At 43.9% G+C, this 16406-nt stretch overlaps 1 protein-coding gene across 4 annotated transcripts in view; it reads right to left on the reverse strand.

Annotated features, from left to right (window-relative positions):
* slc20a2 (solute carrier family 20 member 2) overlaps window positions 1-16406 on the reverse strand; it is a 44189-nt gene that overhangs the window by 5441 nt on the left and 22342 nt on the right. For 3 of the 4 annotated variants that reach the window (XM_086075467.1, XM_086075469.1, XM_086075468.1), the window contains exons 2-10: window positions 14974-15533; window positions 14072-14212; window positions 13710-13795; window positions 10760-10856; window positions 10445-10564; window positions 9366-9599; window positions 7889-8531; window positions 7632-7817; window positions 2966-3050 (exon numbers count right to left, since the gene is read on the reverse strand). In XM_086075467.1, the coding sequence (XP_085931593.1) occupies window positions 2966-3050; window positions 7632-7817; window positions 7889-8531; window positions 9366-9599; window positions 10445-10564; window positions 10760-10856; window positions 13710-13795; window positions 14072-14212; window positions 14974-15262 (1881 nt within the window). In that variant the 5' untranslated portion in view covers window positions 15263-15533. Of the gene's footprint in view, window positions 1-1457; window positions 1543-2965; window positions 3051-7631; window positions 7818-7888; window positions 8532-9365; window positions 9600-10444; window positions 10565-10759; window positions 10857-13709; window positions 13796-14071; window positions 14213-14973; window positions 15534-16406 lie in introns of all 4 variants that reach the window. The other variant, XM_086075470.1, reaches the window with a different exon arrangement.

A 16406-nucleotide genomic window follows, 5' to 3' on the forward strand; every position in this document is an offset into this window, starting at 1 on the left:
CATCCAAACTTCAATTTAATCCATGCTTGTTAGTTTGAGCAAGCTGGTTAAATAATTTGTCATATGTTGTGAAAGTGTAACATGTGGAAGTCTGAAATCAGCACTTCTGTTGCATCAAATTCAATTATTTCCTCCTTCTTATTTTTATGAAGTTGCATTTTAGAAACACCAAGCAGCTCATGTCAGACTTCCATTGAGACAATCTCCACTCACCTTTTTCCCCTCGCCGTCACACAAACCAAAGGTGTCAAATATATACAATTGCAAGAGGTCACATGACCAGGATGTGCATTGACCGCGGGGAGTGATCACTAGACATTAAGACAAGCAGGGTGCGTTTTGTTTCCTGGCACGCCGTTTTGCGTTTCAGATCAATGCGCCAGTGCGCGCGTTGATGCAATCACAGAGGCCAAACGAGATGTATTTTCATTTGAAGCACGCGGCGACGAAGCGTCAACTTTCCGTGACCTCCTCGCCGCTGACAGCCTGCCGGCGGTCATTGCACATCATCACAGCGCGCAGCAGCTCGGGGGCCTCTCATCAATCTGGGGCCACCCGGGGAACGGCCACTCAAGCTGTCAACACTGCGCGGAACTATTCCTCAAATAACATCTAATTGCGTGACAAAGAAATGACTCGGTATCTCCGTCCCCTCTTTCAGTCCGACAACTTGAGCGGGTTCCCCGCACACAATCATTGAATCAAATCACAGTAATACAACTCTAAACATCAGAAGAGTGAAGCATTTTGCCGTAAGTGTGTATTAGGGAGTGAGGCAGGAATGTTAATGTGAGGGAGGTGGTGATGTTGATGAATCGTCATATTAGTGCTTAATTAAATGCCAGTTTTGACGTTTGTGCAGTTTCCCCCACTCATTTGAACTTTTAACATTGTAGCTAAAGAAGAATTAGAAAAATAATTGTGGTATTTGGGGCTTTTTAAAAAAAAAATGTAATTGATGTGTTATATCAAAGAAAAAGTATTTTAAAAAACACTAATAGATTGTCATAACATGTGGAGGTTCAAAATGGCACCATGCTGTCATTTCTAAATGATGGCAAATGGAAGAGGGAGATTTATACCATGTTTCTTTATAAAATGCCAAATTTTGATACATTGGGCTCAAATGTAAAAAAAAAAAATCGATTAAATGCCTAAATTTAAATTTGTTCGACCTGTTATAAACAGCCGAACAATGTTTATGTACTACCATACATAGATGCTGCTTTTGTCCGCGTTCACATCAGCTCCAAACAACAAAACGGACTATTCTTGCTACAGTTTGCATTTTGGATGTCTTGTGGATGTTTAGCACAATCCGTCTTTCTCGACATCACATGAGGAAAAACTGCACAAAGGAGCAAAACGGCAACTGTGGAGCTGTGATTGGCGACTGTCATCTACGTGTGACGCCGAGCTCTGTTTAAGCGCGGCTTCACGACCAGAGGCTGGGATACCTTGCAGTGGGTGGAGCTTATTGGGATGCCCACATTTGATGCAACAAGCACTGTTAGCGCACTCATTACTTCAATGCAAAATCCGCTGTGAAGACAGATGAGGAGAGAGGGAGAGAGAGAGCGAGAGAGAGAGGGGGAGAGACAAAAATGGAGAAAGATGGGAGAGGTAAAAAAAAGTGGAAAACAAGTTGTGACAGGTGGGCAGGGTTGGGTTTGCGGAGGGAAGGGGAAAAGGGGTGGGGGGCTTTTTGGTGGCGGGAGAGGGGGGTCTGCTTCGCAGCCAAGCGCGGGAGGGTGGAGGGCCCACACGCCAAACCATGCGAGTGCTGACAAGGAGAAATGGAAAAGAGGAATGAGACAGGATGAGGCACCATGCTGTTTGGGAAGGGGGGCGGGGGTCACCAAGGAGGACCCCGGGTGTCCCGTGTGCTCCGGTCTGGATCTGACATTCCTGTAAAACGGCGGAGGAGAGGGGCTGCACGCACTTCTTTAAGTGGGCTGCCAGAATCCAGCTGCACTGAATCTGAATCAATACTGAATCTGACAAGTTCAGCAAATGATTCAAGCCCAATTTGGATTTTTTTTTTTTTAATCTCACAAACATAAACTCCATAACCTGATTATAGGGAGTCATTTTGAAATACAGGTGAACCTCCTACGTTAAGAAAATCATAATTTGATCAAAAAATTGTAAGTCTACAACTACATTATGAGACTAAAAGGATAACTTTTGTGTTTTGTCACACAAGAATAGTTTGGAAAATCATTGTAATGTATTTTTTTCTTCTTTCTTTATCTTTGAGTGACACTTCTTCCTAAAACCCGTATCTCACTGGGTCGCAAAGGCTTAGGGGAGGAGGCTGGGGGCGCACGGAGTGAATGTTGTTTTTTCGGGTTCGTTAATTTTTTTTTTATTTCTATTACCAAACAGTTTCAACGGTCACAAACAGTTTTTCTTATCGCATAGAAATATTTAACATGTTAAAAATTTGACAGTGACAAGGAAACTTTTTGTGAATGTTAAAACTTAAAAAAAAAATAATAATAAATGACAACAGGTACTGGTTAGCCCCTTTGACAACATGAGTAGCGAATGTGTCAGTTAGCTCAGAATCAAAACAAAAGAAGAATGAACATTTCTTTAAATTTAACATGGTTAACGTTTCTTCTGTACTAAATATTTCAGATTTTGTTTAAAAATAAAATCTTAAATGGAAAAAATGCTGTTTTTATTTACCCAAGTATTCCCCCAAAAACCATTGAGAATGTTGAAATAACATTCGATGCGTATGACCGTTCTGGGATGTGAATCACATTTTGGTTTAACCTTGGGACTTTCCACCTCCGCGGAGGTATTTCGGCCTGATCTTGTGTGCTTTTGAGCCTAATGACCGGTGGCCCAAGAGGAAGTGCGTGCGTGCGTACCCTCATCCCCCGGACAAAACCTGCAAAAGGACAAAGGGTTGAGTTGAGGGGGCCGGCGAAGGGGGCCCGCCGGGTTGCCATACCTTGCAGTGTGTGGTACTGACAGGGATTCCGATATTGGAAGCCAACACGACTGTGAGTGCGGACGCCAGTTCAATAGTGAATCCACTGTGGAGGGGGGAGGGAGGAGGAGGAGCAAAGAAACATTTTTCATTGAATTGCCCACAGCGCGTGGGGGAGCGCTGGTGTTGAGGGGGGCTGCCGATGGCACCATCTGACCACATTCCAAGCAAGCACGCTTAACACGGCGAGTCACGCAATTGCTATTTCAATTATGCTCAACACCTACACAGGCAATAACAGAACATACGATTAGCTTAGCACTCTCTCTCTCTCTCTCATGCGCACGGCTATGTTTACATGAGGTGGGACTCATATTTCCACTACGTACTATGTGAAACATGAAAAAAAAAAACCTGCACATCCAATTTCACTTGATTAGTCTGAAAATGATAATTTCCGACAAACAATGTATCTGTTCATCTATGTCAGTGACATATAGTGACAGGCACAAAAGTTAAATGCTCTTCCGTTGGATGGTAGTAGGACCAATTTGCCTCCGTATCTACTAGTTTCCATTTATAGAATGTAATAATAGCATTGTGTTCAAATAAACAGGTTTTACTCTAAATAAATTAAGAAGAGAACATCATTTGCTAAGTAGACATACATTTTATGACATTTTTCTAATCGCTCTCTCGCTCAGTCAGCTGGTATAGACTCCAGTTTACCCCTAACGTAAGTGCTTCACAAAATGGACGAATGAACTTATGATTTCATTCCACACAAACTCGTAACTTTCTGGACTGCGCTAACTATTGTCTGAATTTAGTTCTGGGGTGATTTATCAAGGTCGAAAGACAACTGCTTTGGTAATATTTCTTTCGAAAGGTCCAGAAACCTTTGGGGTGGGGTCTACAGCAATACGTTTTTATTAGAACCCTTGACCTCTATGAACAGAAGTAGAACTAGAAGTTCACGGAACTTGAGGTGAAAATGTGGATTCCAAACAGCGCCTCAGTCTGAAGACACTCATGCCTCCGCAGTATTCACGCTTGGACATCAAATAGGCTGTCCTCAATGGAAGAAGAGGACCATGGCAAATCATGTGACGTCTTCCTTAGTTATTTATCTTCTCACGTCTTCTTGATACTTACAGCCATTGAGCCAAACACAAACAGCCCATATTGAGCCTGCTGTGAACCCGAGGCACACTATTTAGGATGCAGTTCAAGTTTCTCCAGATGTTCCACCGCTGCTCGGCTTTGACACACTGACCTTCTGAAGTGAAAGACACAGCTTGACGCAATACAAAGTAAATAAAGAAAATAAAGGTGGACCTTTAAAAAAAAAAAAAAAGTATTATATATATATATTTTTAAATGGCACAGCAAAATCATTCCAACGCTTGTCGTCCATTTGTAGGAGTGTGTGCGCCGAGCGTTTGTTCCTCCCAGTGGCTGGTTGGCAAAGCCACGTGGGAGCAGCAACAGTTGCTGACAAGGAAGAAAATAAATGTTTCCGTCTATTAAACTCTTTATAAAGCTGCAATGTGCATCTCCAGTGTCCGCGCAAACAAATGTGAGACCGCATAATAGAGGCACAACCAGTCAAGCACATTAACACACTGGCCTGCGCTGGCTCCCACACAGCCAGGCATGGAAACAGACAGAGGAGGAAGGAGCTCCTTTAGAACGACCAACCAGAGCAAATTTGTCTTTGAGCGCTGGCAACAGGCTGTGACGGTGACGGAAAGGGGGGAGATTAGTGGAAGAAAAGGAAGGAAGGAATAAAGGTGCCAAAGGAAGAGGAGATATGGAGGAAGAGGGGAAAACGATGAGATGGCGAGGCCGTGAGAATGACGAGAGGAAAAGGAACGAGACTTAGCGGTGAGACACAAAACAAGACAAACCGATGAGGACGGGAGGAGGAACGGGGGAAGGAGGGGAGAAGAGAGGAAGAACATTAAGCACACATTGAAGAGGTTTAATGGACGGGGCATGATGGAATGAAGGAAAGTGGGAAGCACAAAAGGACGAGTCGGGCTGGCGTCCCTCGTCTGGTACGCGGACTGACGCCAGCGTTCCCACTGTGGTGACCCCCCCCCCCCCCCCCTCCTCCTCCACTTGTATACTTCACTTCACCCACAAGGCCAAACTACTTCCTGAAGCCTCTCGTGATGCCGGATGCGGCACACGGCAAAGGAGAATCCTTGAACATTCGTGACTATTACTCATAAGGGCTGGCCGTTCAAAGAAATGCCCTTGATGGATGAAAGGGGAAATCAACCGACTTATGAGATTTTAAAATCAACTCAAAGAACATTTTCCATAGTAAAACCACTAGTTTAGTGTTAGATTAGGCCTCTTACAGGTGACTTGAGCTAGGTCGTTATGTCGCTGTGACCTGCCCTCGCTCGGCATCTTCCTATCTGAACTCTGTATCTTATCTATGGGTCACACACTGTCACATGGGCTATGGTTGGGCGGCCAAGACAGTATAAGAGTGGAAACCATTATGGACAGATTAGACCTTCTTCCACATCCAGCAGATCTTTCTGGCATCCAGTAAATAGTCCAACTGAGAATAAGCCTCCTTCTGGTTGTTGTGGTTAGTCGAGCAAGCAGAGAAGAAGAAGAGTAAGGCCACAAGAGAAGATTCCAAAGGTGTGTACAAGATCATGTGTGTGCAAGTTTTCAGATAAAGTTCTGTGTTCGAAGAAATATTTGGCCGGATCCAAACTGCTCAGATAAGCTACAGTATTTATGCGGATCGTTATCTGTCCACGTAAGTGGTGTGCTCAGATACGTTTGTTTGGATTCAAAACCGATAAAAACAAAAACAACAAAAGGGTGTGTGAGAGTTTTCAGATAAGTACAAATAAATATTTGTGCAGTCCGTATCTGTTCCGGTGAGCTGTGTGCTTAAGTATGTCTTTGTTGGGATCCATATCTGCTAACCCAAAACCCCAAAGTAGGAAGCGTCAGTCTCTCTTAGCTGATGCAGTATTAGTTTTTGAGAAATAGCCCTGATTAGAAAAGTTGAAACAGACACACACAAAAATAAAGGAGGTAAAACGTACTCCAATCTAATAAGTCCGAGTGTGTGTTATATATCTTAAAAGCTGTCTAAAAAGTAGCGAAGTGAAGTATATACTTATGTAAAAGCTGATATGAGGAACTGAAATTTGTGCTGGGCCACAATTAGTGATAACAAAATGGTGGACCATCTTAAAATGGTGGGAGATAATGCCCAATGTAACCCTAGAGGAGGGGGGGAAAAAAGAGTAAAAAAGGAGGGGTCGGGGCGCAACAAAACAATGGGGACCTGACTTAGCTGCGTCCATTGCTGGTTGCTGCCAAGTCGTTGAAATCAAACCACTTATCCATCTTCCACAGTGTTTGCCCCCCATTAGTGTCACAGGTGCACTGGAGCCAATTCCAACTGACTTTGGTGCGAGTAGCAAGGTTTGCCAGCCAATCATAGGGCACCCATAGACAAACAATTTAAACTCATATATACAGCACACCGAATGGAAGTTTTTTCAGACCAATACAGTACAAGTACTCACCAATACGGATACCACTACTACTTATGATCCTAACAATTTCGATTAACACGATGACGTGAACGGTGTGTCAGACAGCCGCAGTGTAGCGCCAACTACTGGCAAGGAAGACTTACTCCATTTCATTATTATTGTTTTGCTAGTACAGGTGGCTGGTATCGGCATCCTTCACGAGTACCAATGTCTTGCAATACCTGGTATCGGCCATCATGCCTAGAAACTAACATGCTTGATTTCACAATTTGGGAGGAAGCTGAAAAAAACCCACACAAGCATGAGAAGGCCGAAGCATCGATCGGGAGGCCGCAGGAACACACTGACCGCTGTTTGGGTCTCAGGATTGAGGACAGAGTGAGCCCTTGGGCTTTATGTGTTGCAGCCTTATGAGATATTCATGATTATTATGTAACAAGCGGGAGAACCGAATAACAACTAGAGGCATGTCGCTCCCGCTTCCTTCTCTGTCTGAAGGCCAAACTAATATTACAGACATTAGAGTCCATTCAGAAAAATTAGTGCAGCTTCATTAGTAGACACTTGGAAATGCACTCAGTGGAAATTAGTCATCCTATTGAAAAAAGGCTAAAGGTGTTTTTAAATTAAAATCCTGAAGGTAAAGAGTAATTTCCTTTCCAGCGCCAGCAATTAGTGTCTATTTAGTGATTACGCATAGTGAATTCAACTTTCATCTTAAAATGAAGACTTTTACATGGTTCTCTTTCACCAGAATGACACTTGATGTAATCATCTCAAAATCCAAAGCCAAAGCCTGCAGTCGTTTCCACAAATAATTCAATGAAAGGGATCATTTCAGTTCCCGCAGCGGCGACATCACCCAAATCTGTGCACCGTCGTCTATCACTAATCTACATCAATGCAGTCGCAATGTTAGGAAATATGCAAACGCCACAATGAAATGAAAAACAGGAAGTATAGAGGGATTCTTACGCTGCACCATAAACACAGCAGTAAAGTCATGTAAATAATCTGCATGAAAACAAAATCTCCTAGGCCATAAATAAAGCAATCAAATGACAAACAGTAAGTGCAGACGTCCAACATGTTTTCTGGATAAACCCACTCACGCTGGCCAACGACCCCGCCCGTGCGTCCTCTCTCACCTTGAGGGTGTGATGGGAGTCAGGTCCTTCCCCATGGTTTGGATGACCCGGCGGCCCCACACCCACAGGCCAGCGCAGATGCCCACGCCGCCGTAAAACAGCAACCAGAGTGGAGTGGGGGCGTCTTGCATCACACCACCCTGGTCGTAGATCATCCACAGCGCCACCAACGGTCCGATGGCATTACTGCACAGGGGGGAGGTTGAGAAAAGTGACGATTTTGGAGGTATAACGCCAGCGAGATACAATATCGGTACCTGACGTCGTTGCCTCCATGGGCGAAGGAGCCGAAACAGGCGGTGAGAATCTGCAGGAAGTGGAAAAGCAGAAACACCTCCGACTTGTCCTTCTCCTCGTGATCCTCCTCGGCCAGGTCGTCCAGAGGCATAGGTGCGGATCCCCCTTCTTCCTCCACCCCCTCGAGCTCGGTAGCCAGCTTCATCTCCACGCCGCCCTCTTCTGCCTCGATCTCCGCCTCGGCCACGGCGTTGCAGTAAGACGAGTAGCTGTCGTACCGTATACGCTTCTTGGAGTAGGACACGCTGTTGCTGCGGCCGCCGCCGCCGCCCTCCCCGACCAGCTTCTCGCTGTCGTCCCGAGACTCCGTGCGCATGAGGGGCTGCACGGGCATCCCGCAGATGGCCGCCGTGTAGCAGGTGTAGCTGTTGTTGCGACGCAGCAGGCGGTAGTTGTTGTCGGGAGCGCCGGCGCCGGCGGCAGGGCGCTCGTTGTCGTCCATCCGGCCCAGGTGGATTTTGTGTAGCAGGTCTTTATACAGACCTGAGTCCGTGTGCACCGTGTGGTACACTTGGCCGTCACTGCGCATGTGGCCGTCGAAGCTAAAGCTGCCGTTAGAGACCGGCGACTTGAGGCAGCCGTTGGTCATTGAGTGGGTGCGGCCTGCATGATGAAACAGGAAGTGGTACCAGATAATTTCTTTAATGTAGTTAGAAACGTTTAGCACATGGGTGTCCTAACTTTTCTGCCAAGGGCAACATACAGAAAAAATGAAGGATGCAAGGGCCACTTGTGCCATAACGCAGGCAAACAGCACTGGCCGTGTCAATTATCAAAACTTCAAATTCAATTATCAAATTATCAACACCTACTCTCGCATGACAAAAAGGTTCGGGTGACACAAGATAAAAAAGGTTTGGAACCACTGTTGTACCGGTAGATGGTGCGTTTTATTTAAAGTGGAAGTCAACCTTAAACATTTCTTGACAATAATATGTTATACGTGACCTCACTAGTCTAAAAAGGACATTCTGATTAATATTACATTTGTGGAATATGAGTTATGCAGCAAAATCCAGCCATTTTTAGCCATTCCCCGGGGCGGCCATTTTGCCACTTGCTGGCGACTGAAGATGACATCACAGTTTTCTGTTTTGTAAAGCTGAGCTGTAATTGGTTGTTACCTGAGACATGCGCAACATTTATGTCATTGTCATTCGACAGCAAGTGGCAAAATGGCCGCCTCTTGAGATGGATAAAAAAACGGCTGGATTTTGCTGCATTACTCATATTCCACAAATGTAATATTAATCAGAATGTTATTTTTAGACTAGTGAGGTCACATATAACATATTATTGTCAAGAAATGTTTAAGGTTGACCTCCCCTTTAAGATTGTTGCATGGCGGGTTTAATAAAAAATGAAGGCCTACTTTTATAAAATCGAACTTAAGACACTATTTACACAGAGCACAAATGATAAACATAAAGGCCGTACCGTAAACTCTGCCGTTTGGCATGACGCTGCCTCCGTTGGTCAAGTTGGTGAGTTCGCTGTTGGAGGTGCGCGTGGTCCTCTCGCTGCTGCCCCCCGTTAGCGGCAGCACAGCCTCATCTGTGCCCTTGGCCCCAGGCAGCTCCTTAAAGACGGGACTCTCCTCCTCCTCCTCGGGGATCTTGTCCAGGCTCTCGTCGGAGATCCTGGACAAAGCCTGTTCCTTCTTTAGGCGACCTGGAAAAGGAGATGTGACGGACAGCTTCATGTAAAAGAGCACCCTGGACAGAACAATAGTTAAACATCAATAGTGATCTTAGGCCAATCTACCGTCTGGTGTGTGACATTCTCACAAAAAAAAAAGTTTTTCCAGGCTTCAAACTTAGGTAATAATTGAGAACTTATTCGTCACACACAGCACATTTGCCTCAGTTTCTCTGAGAAGCCAAGTGAAAAAGCTTAACTACTTATATATGCTGACACAGCTAACTAAAAACACAATACATATCCTATAGTTTATAAGGTCTCAATTATAGCATAGAATTGTTGAGTCACACACGTGACGGGAGAATGACCCCATAATAACCAGAGAGGGAATTGCCAAACATATGGAGCGCGCTTCCCGCTGAAAAAAACAGTACACGAGTTGAGCCATCAGCTGGTTCAAAGCCAACTAATTCCAGCAAACCACCCCGTCGAGTTAAAAAACAACACTCGATCCAAACACAACCCGGCTCCAGCCATTCACCGCTTCATTTTAGGCGTGTGTAATAATGACCCGATTAACGTCACCTATAATCCTTCCAGGCATCCAGGTCACAATGTGTTTGTACACTTGGCCTCGTGTGCAGGGTTAAAGGTGGGTCATGATATATTCACTTGATGTGCAAGTTCTGCTCTTTGGCTCAATTACAGATGCATCTGGCTCAATTAGAATGTTGTAGAAATGCCAATCCCAATAAGTGAAGCCTTAATCATTTTGATTGCGAAATATTGCTGTGTGTACTGCGTAAGCAAAACAAACACTTTTGGGAGGCTTTGGCAAGAAGCAGACGAGTCGACGGCGGGTTCTGTACACCTACTTGCTATTTTCCTCTTCATCCAGGGACAGACGAAGAACCAGACTACGCCTGCGCACACCAGCGATCCTGCCAAGGCGATGAGAAAGATGGCCCACACCGGCAGCATCTCTATCCCCAGCACTGCAACCAGTGAGCACGCGCCACAGTCATGAGGTAAGAACACGGTGTCAACATACGACTACCTTCGTCTACCAATGCTTTTGTCACACCCGCAGTCGGAATTTTGAGCGAGCGGATTACAGCGGCGGCATCGCCTCTTATGCCCGACGTGATAATTTGATCGTACGTTGGTGTCAGTCTACACGCAGATCTTACATGGCGCTCCAGTGTACATGATGGAGAAGGTGTTGATCCCAATGGTGGTGGCGTAAAAGAGCGGCAGCGCTCGCAGGCCATTGGGGACAGAATCTTCCTGAAAAGATAGACAGGCACATTTTCGGATAAGAAGATATGATTTGTGTCATAGATTAGAGATTTAAGACAAAGTGGAAGGAATTTCAGGAAACATGACGTAGGGAGTCATATGCCGCATTTCCACACTACACAACTGGCTCAACATGCGTGGTGTGTTTTTTTATTTTTTTTACTTCAACATAGTAGTACCGTGGGAAAATGCTAACAAACAACAAGCAAGGAGAATGAGGGTCTCCTCTATATAGTGTACTTCTCAGCATGTGCCTGTTGGCCACGGTAAGGAGACAACTTATTCAACAAGAAAAAGGGCAGATTGTGGAGTCTAATAAGACTGCAGTGTTAAGAATGAAAGCACAGGAAAAACACTTCGGTAACTTGATGTGTGGGTTTATTAATGTAATTTGTAGCCTTTTTACAGTAAACCGCCTGCAAATTCGCCTTTTGGAAAATTTTGGGGGTAACCCATCTTCTGCTAGTCACTGAAAAAAAACACTTATTTGTTGTTGTTTTGTGCTGCGATAGATTAAGGAACGGATAGCAACACAGGAAGGTACAATATTCACAGGCATAAATTCTTTATCCTCTGTAAAGAATGACAAATGAATTAATGATCAAATAAAAATGAATGATTAAATATTCGAAAACAACAGACAAAGGTAGACGAAAACGTTTTTTTTTTTTTAAAACTACTAAAAATGTCCTCAAAGAGGAAAAGCAGAAAAAGACAATTAAATGTCCACAAAATTGCCAAAAAAAATCAGAAAATTGATGGCAAAATTAAAAAAAAAATGTAAAAACGAAAAAATAAAATAAAAAACCTATTAAGAAAATAGCCATAAAATGTACAAAAAAAAGGAAAAAGTGATGCAGAAAATTATCATATGCCCATAAAGTTGCTAAAAATGTCAGAAATTTGACAATAAGTCAGAAAAGTCTATAAATGTATGAAAAATTACACACAAAAAATAACTAGTAATAATAATCCAAAAACAGAAGATGAAAGGTTGAAGAAAGTTTCTGTTATGATGCAGTTTTAATGATCTCTTGGGCCCTCAGTACATTACATTAACACGAACACACTTTCGTTCATCACAATGTTCAAATGTTTTGCGGCTCCAGACAGATTTTTGGTTATTTATTTGGCCTAAAATACCTCTTTTGACAGGAAAGGTTGCTGACCCCTGAACTATACTATTGGGATTGACATCTCCCAACCCTCATGATATCAAAACCGAGCCGAGTGACTAGCCCCAATCCCTGTCAACTAAGCCGCTGGCACCGCCATAGCAACACCAGCGGAATCCCCCACCACCCCGCCTCTGCTGACTCAGATCAGCTGATGAGAAGCTTCTCCGATGTCAGACTTGTTTAGCAAATAGTTGTCTGATATCGCTGCCAGTCGGACCCTTTTAGCCTCCTGCTATTGTAACACTGAGCCGCTGTTCTGCCGCCAGCCTGCGTGTCACACCACGTGAGTCGGGCGTCGCGTGTACATGCAATTTCTGACCTCTAATTCAAAGATAAAAGGAGATACAAGAGGCTGTATCATAATGTCGATCCACGTTTCCGCCAAATGATAAACTCAAATCAGATCGTCCGGTAAAGTTATGATTGTCATCACATCATACTGGTGTTCGGTTTACAACAGCGTTCCATTACCACAGCATCAAAGTAAGCCAGATTTGTATTAAGTGTCTATCACTAATTTAGGCTAACACAGTGGTAAAATCATAGTCTATTTGTATGTATAAAAAAAATAGCTGTACCTACATAAACAAAGTAAGTACAGTAGTACCTTGTTTACCTGAACCTGATTTATTCTTACACTACTAGTACTAAAACTAGCTCACTATGTGCAGTTTGTGACTTCAAAACGACGACATGTTGTGGCTGTCCGCTGTCATAAAATGAGGAACCGCTAAAACCATGGCGGCCAATCAGGACATGCTCTTAGAATGTGGTTGATTATAGTTCAGTGTCCCCAAAAAATAAAAAAAAATAAAAGGTTCAGTTTAGCTCCCTTTGCAACAAACTGGTTTAGAAATTGTGATAACAGGCCATGACGTCAAACATGTACTGCCAACTTTTGCAAAACATGTTTGCTCTTGTAATCAGTCTAAAAAGAGAAAAGATGGCCGTCAGCATTAAATATTAACACTCAAATAATCCCCTTTCACCATGCCGAAACACAGACGAGCTCATCCTGCGTTTGCAGTCAGTCTGATCGAACCAAACGCCATGTGAGTCATTCATCCTTGCGATCACGCAGTCGTGACCTTATAATGAGCCGCCACACGTTTTCCTTCCTCGCCTGCCAGAGATTGCCTGTTACATAATGCGAGATGCGCTGGTGTTGCCAAAGCAAATGGATTTTTATCAGCAAGTCTGTGTGTGCGGCTGTGCACGTGCGTGCCTGCCTGTGTGTCTACAATTTGTTTTTAAATTCAGACACTAAGTCGGGGTGACAGTTAAAAAAAGATTTTAAAACCACACACATTCCGATTTGTTTGGCCTCACTTTTTATAAGAATAATAGCTTCTTACAAAAGGCGATTTCACATAACTGTCAAAAACAATTTGTCAAATTGTTGGTGACAAACCCAATTTAAAAGTTAATATGTTGAAATTGGTTTTGTTAAAAGATGATTGCTTATGTTTGATGTCCTGCCTGTTTAATGAATACAATTTTGTCCATTCAAACTAGAAAGCACACTGCTTTGCAACACTCTCTCTAGATACCATAAAAGTTGTACAACCAGACCTTACTAAGGTAAAACAAAAGGAATCTAACACAACCCCCATGATTGCTGCTTTAGTTGATTAAGAGGTGTGTATTAATTCCAACAACCCACCTTGTTGAGGATGGTATTCCTGATCAGGAGGAAGAGGATTCCAGACATGAGCCCAGACAGTAGGGGGGAGATGAACCACGACGACACTGCACACAGAGAGAAGTGATCAGAATAGAAACGCATATCCAAAAGTAGCAATTCAAACATGATTTTGACATCAAATCGACTCGTTTTTTCTGTTCAGCCCACATGAACTCGGGTCAACTCATTATGCATGCGCCCCACGCCTAAAACCACGTGGGGGAGGTAACTCTAGCAACTTGCTTGGCTGCTCGTCAATAGAAAGGGAAAAAAAACAACAACTTTGCAGTGGAGCGTTGCACAACATCTTAAGCTAACAATTCTAAAAGGCTTTATATTACCAATCTTCACCAACTGAATCCACTGGACGCCCTTGGTGCCTATGGCGACCATGGAGAAGCCGATAGTAGCGCCCACAATGCAGTGGGTTCCGGAAATGGGCAGTTTGAGGAAGGAGGCGATGAGCTGCCACACTGCAGAGCCTGTAAAGCGTTCAATGAAATGTAAAGCATTAAATAAAAGTCACATCTCACACAAAGATGAGAATTAGTAACTCAAATGGAAACATTCTCACACTCATACTCTATCTAAAGACTTAAGTCATCATTTGAAACAATTTACAGAACAAGTGGACGATCGACCAGCTCAGTGGTTCTTAACTTTTAAAACAACTGCTGTTTTCTCAAGCGGAGGTGAGCAGATTAAATGAAAACAGCAGAGGCCCCAGAATTTAACCCTGCGGCACACCATATGTTCCATTATCGTATATGTGAATCCGAACACTTTTTTCTTTTTTGCTCAACATTAAGTATGAAGGGATGACAATAGTAAAGAAATCACATGATGTACCATCACAACAGTCACAAGTCAACTATTGAACGCACCAAATTTGATGTAGCGTCACGCTACACCTGCAGCCAATGATGGCCAAGCGTATCATCACGGATGTGTGCTTTGACCTCTGCCGAACCCCTGAGACTGACTCACTGAACCGGTGGGGTTTAATCGTACACCGATTAAGAACTCTAAGCTGTTTCCTGATTGGTGACCACAAAAATTTTCCTGACCTGAACTCAGTCATCCTATGTCGGCTATAGAGTACAGTTCAAAGTTTTTGGGGCGGGAAAAAAGTGCTTTCTTTCATAAAAAAAAGAAGCAAATTTCTTCAGGAAGTGACCCCAAATTTTTGAATGGTCAATTCCATTCAAATCATCTCTGATAGTGTCATCAAAAGTTAACTTACCGATCATGGCGCTGACCTCGCCCGCCATGAGCACAGGCACCGTTTCGTTGTACAGGTTGACGTCGATGATGCCTTTACGGATGGTCTCGCCCACTTTGGCCCCCAGCAACATGGAGCCCAGTGTCTCAAAAATGGAGGCGAGGATGCAGGCCTGCTTCAGCGTGACCACGCCGGAACCGACCGCCGTTCCGAACGAGTTGGCCACGTCGTTGGCGCCCACCGAAAAGGCCAAAATGAAGGCGATGATGAAGCCGAAAATGACCATCCACAGATACGAATCCAGATCCATTTTGATTTGCTTTTCCCCGTACACAAGAAGAGAATCAAATCTTAAATACTCTAAAAAGTGAAAGTGCTCCGCGCGTGTTATTGGGTGCTTGCGGAGGACTTGATAGGCCCGCTCCTTTTCTTCGTCCCCTGGTCGGAAAGAGGTGGAGGGGTGGAGCACAACTGTTAACTAAGCTTTTGGAGGAGAGTCCAAAGATTGGAGACTAGTGATGGTGGGTGCAGAGAGCATTCCATAGTTTAATGTGAGACAGCCTGTCCGCACGTTCCCTCACCTGCAAGAGGAAAGAGAGACGGATTAGACGAATGGATCAGGACTTTCTTTTTTAACTCATTTGCTCCCAAAAACGTATAAATATGTTCTATTTTAAATGTTTGAAGTGTCCCAAAGACGTATTTATATGCTTTTTTATTACACTTACTATCGAGTGAAAATGACATCGCAGTTGCTCAGGTCTCAGTTAACAACCGATCACAGCTCAGCTTCAGAAAACAGACCTGACTTCGACCTGTAAAATTATCTATTCAACGCCTAGTGAGTTACAATGCCCATCCTAAATTAGAATCGAAATAACATAGATGCTGATAATGATTCTGAAGCTGATGTAAAATTAGAAGCATAAACACAATGTTGCTTTAATGAGGAGGCCAATGCACCATTGCCTTCTACGGTTGTGTCAATTGTTCACAGGGATCATTCCATGTAAACAAGTCGATTAGCTCAGCATGAGCTGTGCCCGTCGCGAGTGGGGGGCAAGCAGTTACCCTCTTCCTCACAGGCGAGCTCCATCTGGAAAGACTGAGGTCACACACTATTCTCTAGCCCCCATTGGACCACTACACACACACACACATAAAAGCTTAAGTGGCTTTGATTGAGTCAGGGTGAAAACCACATTGGATCAGTATGTGCCATCTTATTCTTGACGGCTATTTAATTCCGTAGTTAATTCCCCTTTCTGCGCGGAGGATTGTATAAAGCGTGCTCACGCTTGGCTGTCAAATGTCTAAAAAGGCTGTTAATTTAACTGACAATAGACGGCTATTATTATTACCTTTCCCACAGACATGAATCAGCAAAAAGGACCCGTCGACAGACTGGGTAGCAAGATGCTATAAACGACAATCTCGTCCGCCGAGATGATTAC

Source organism: Leptonotus elevatus, chromosome 5 (genome assembly GCF_054856555.1).
Source record: "Leptonotus elevatus isolate MCC_2025b chromosome 5, RoL_Lele_1.0, whole genome shotgun sequence".
NCBI lineage: Eukaryota > Metazoa > Chordata > Actinopteri > Syngnathiformes > Syngnathidae > Leptonotus > Leptonotus elevatus.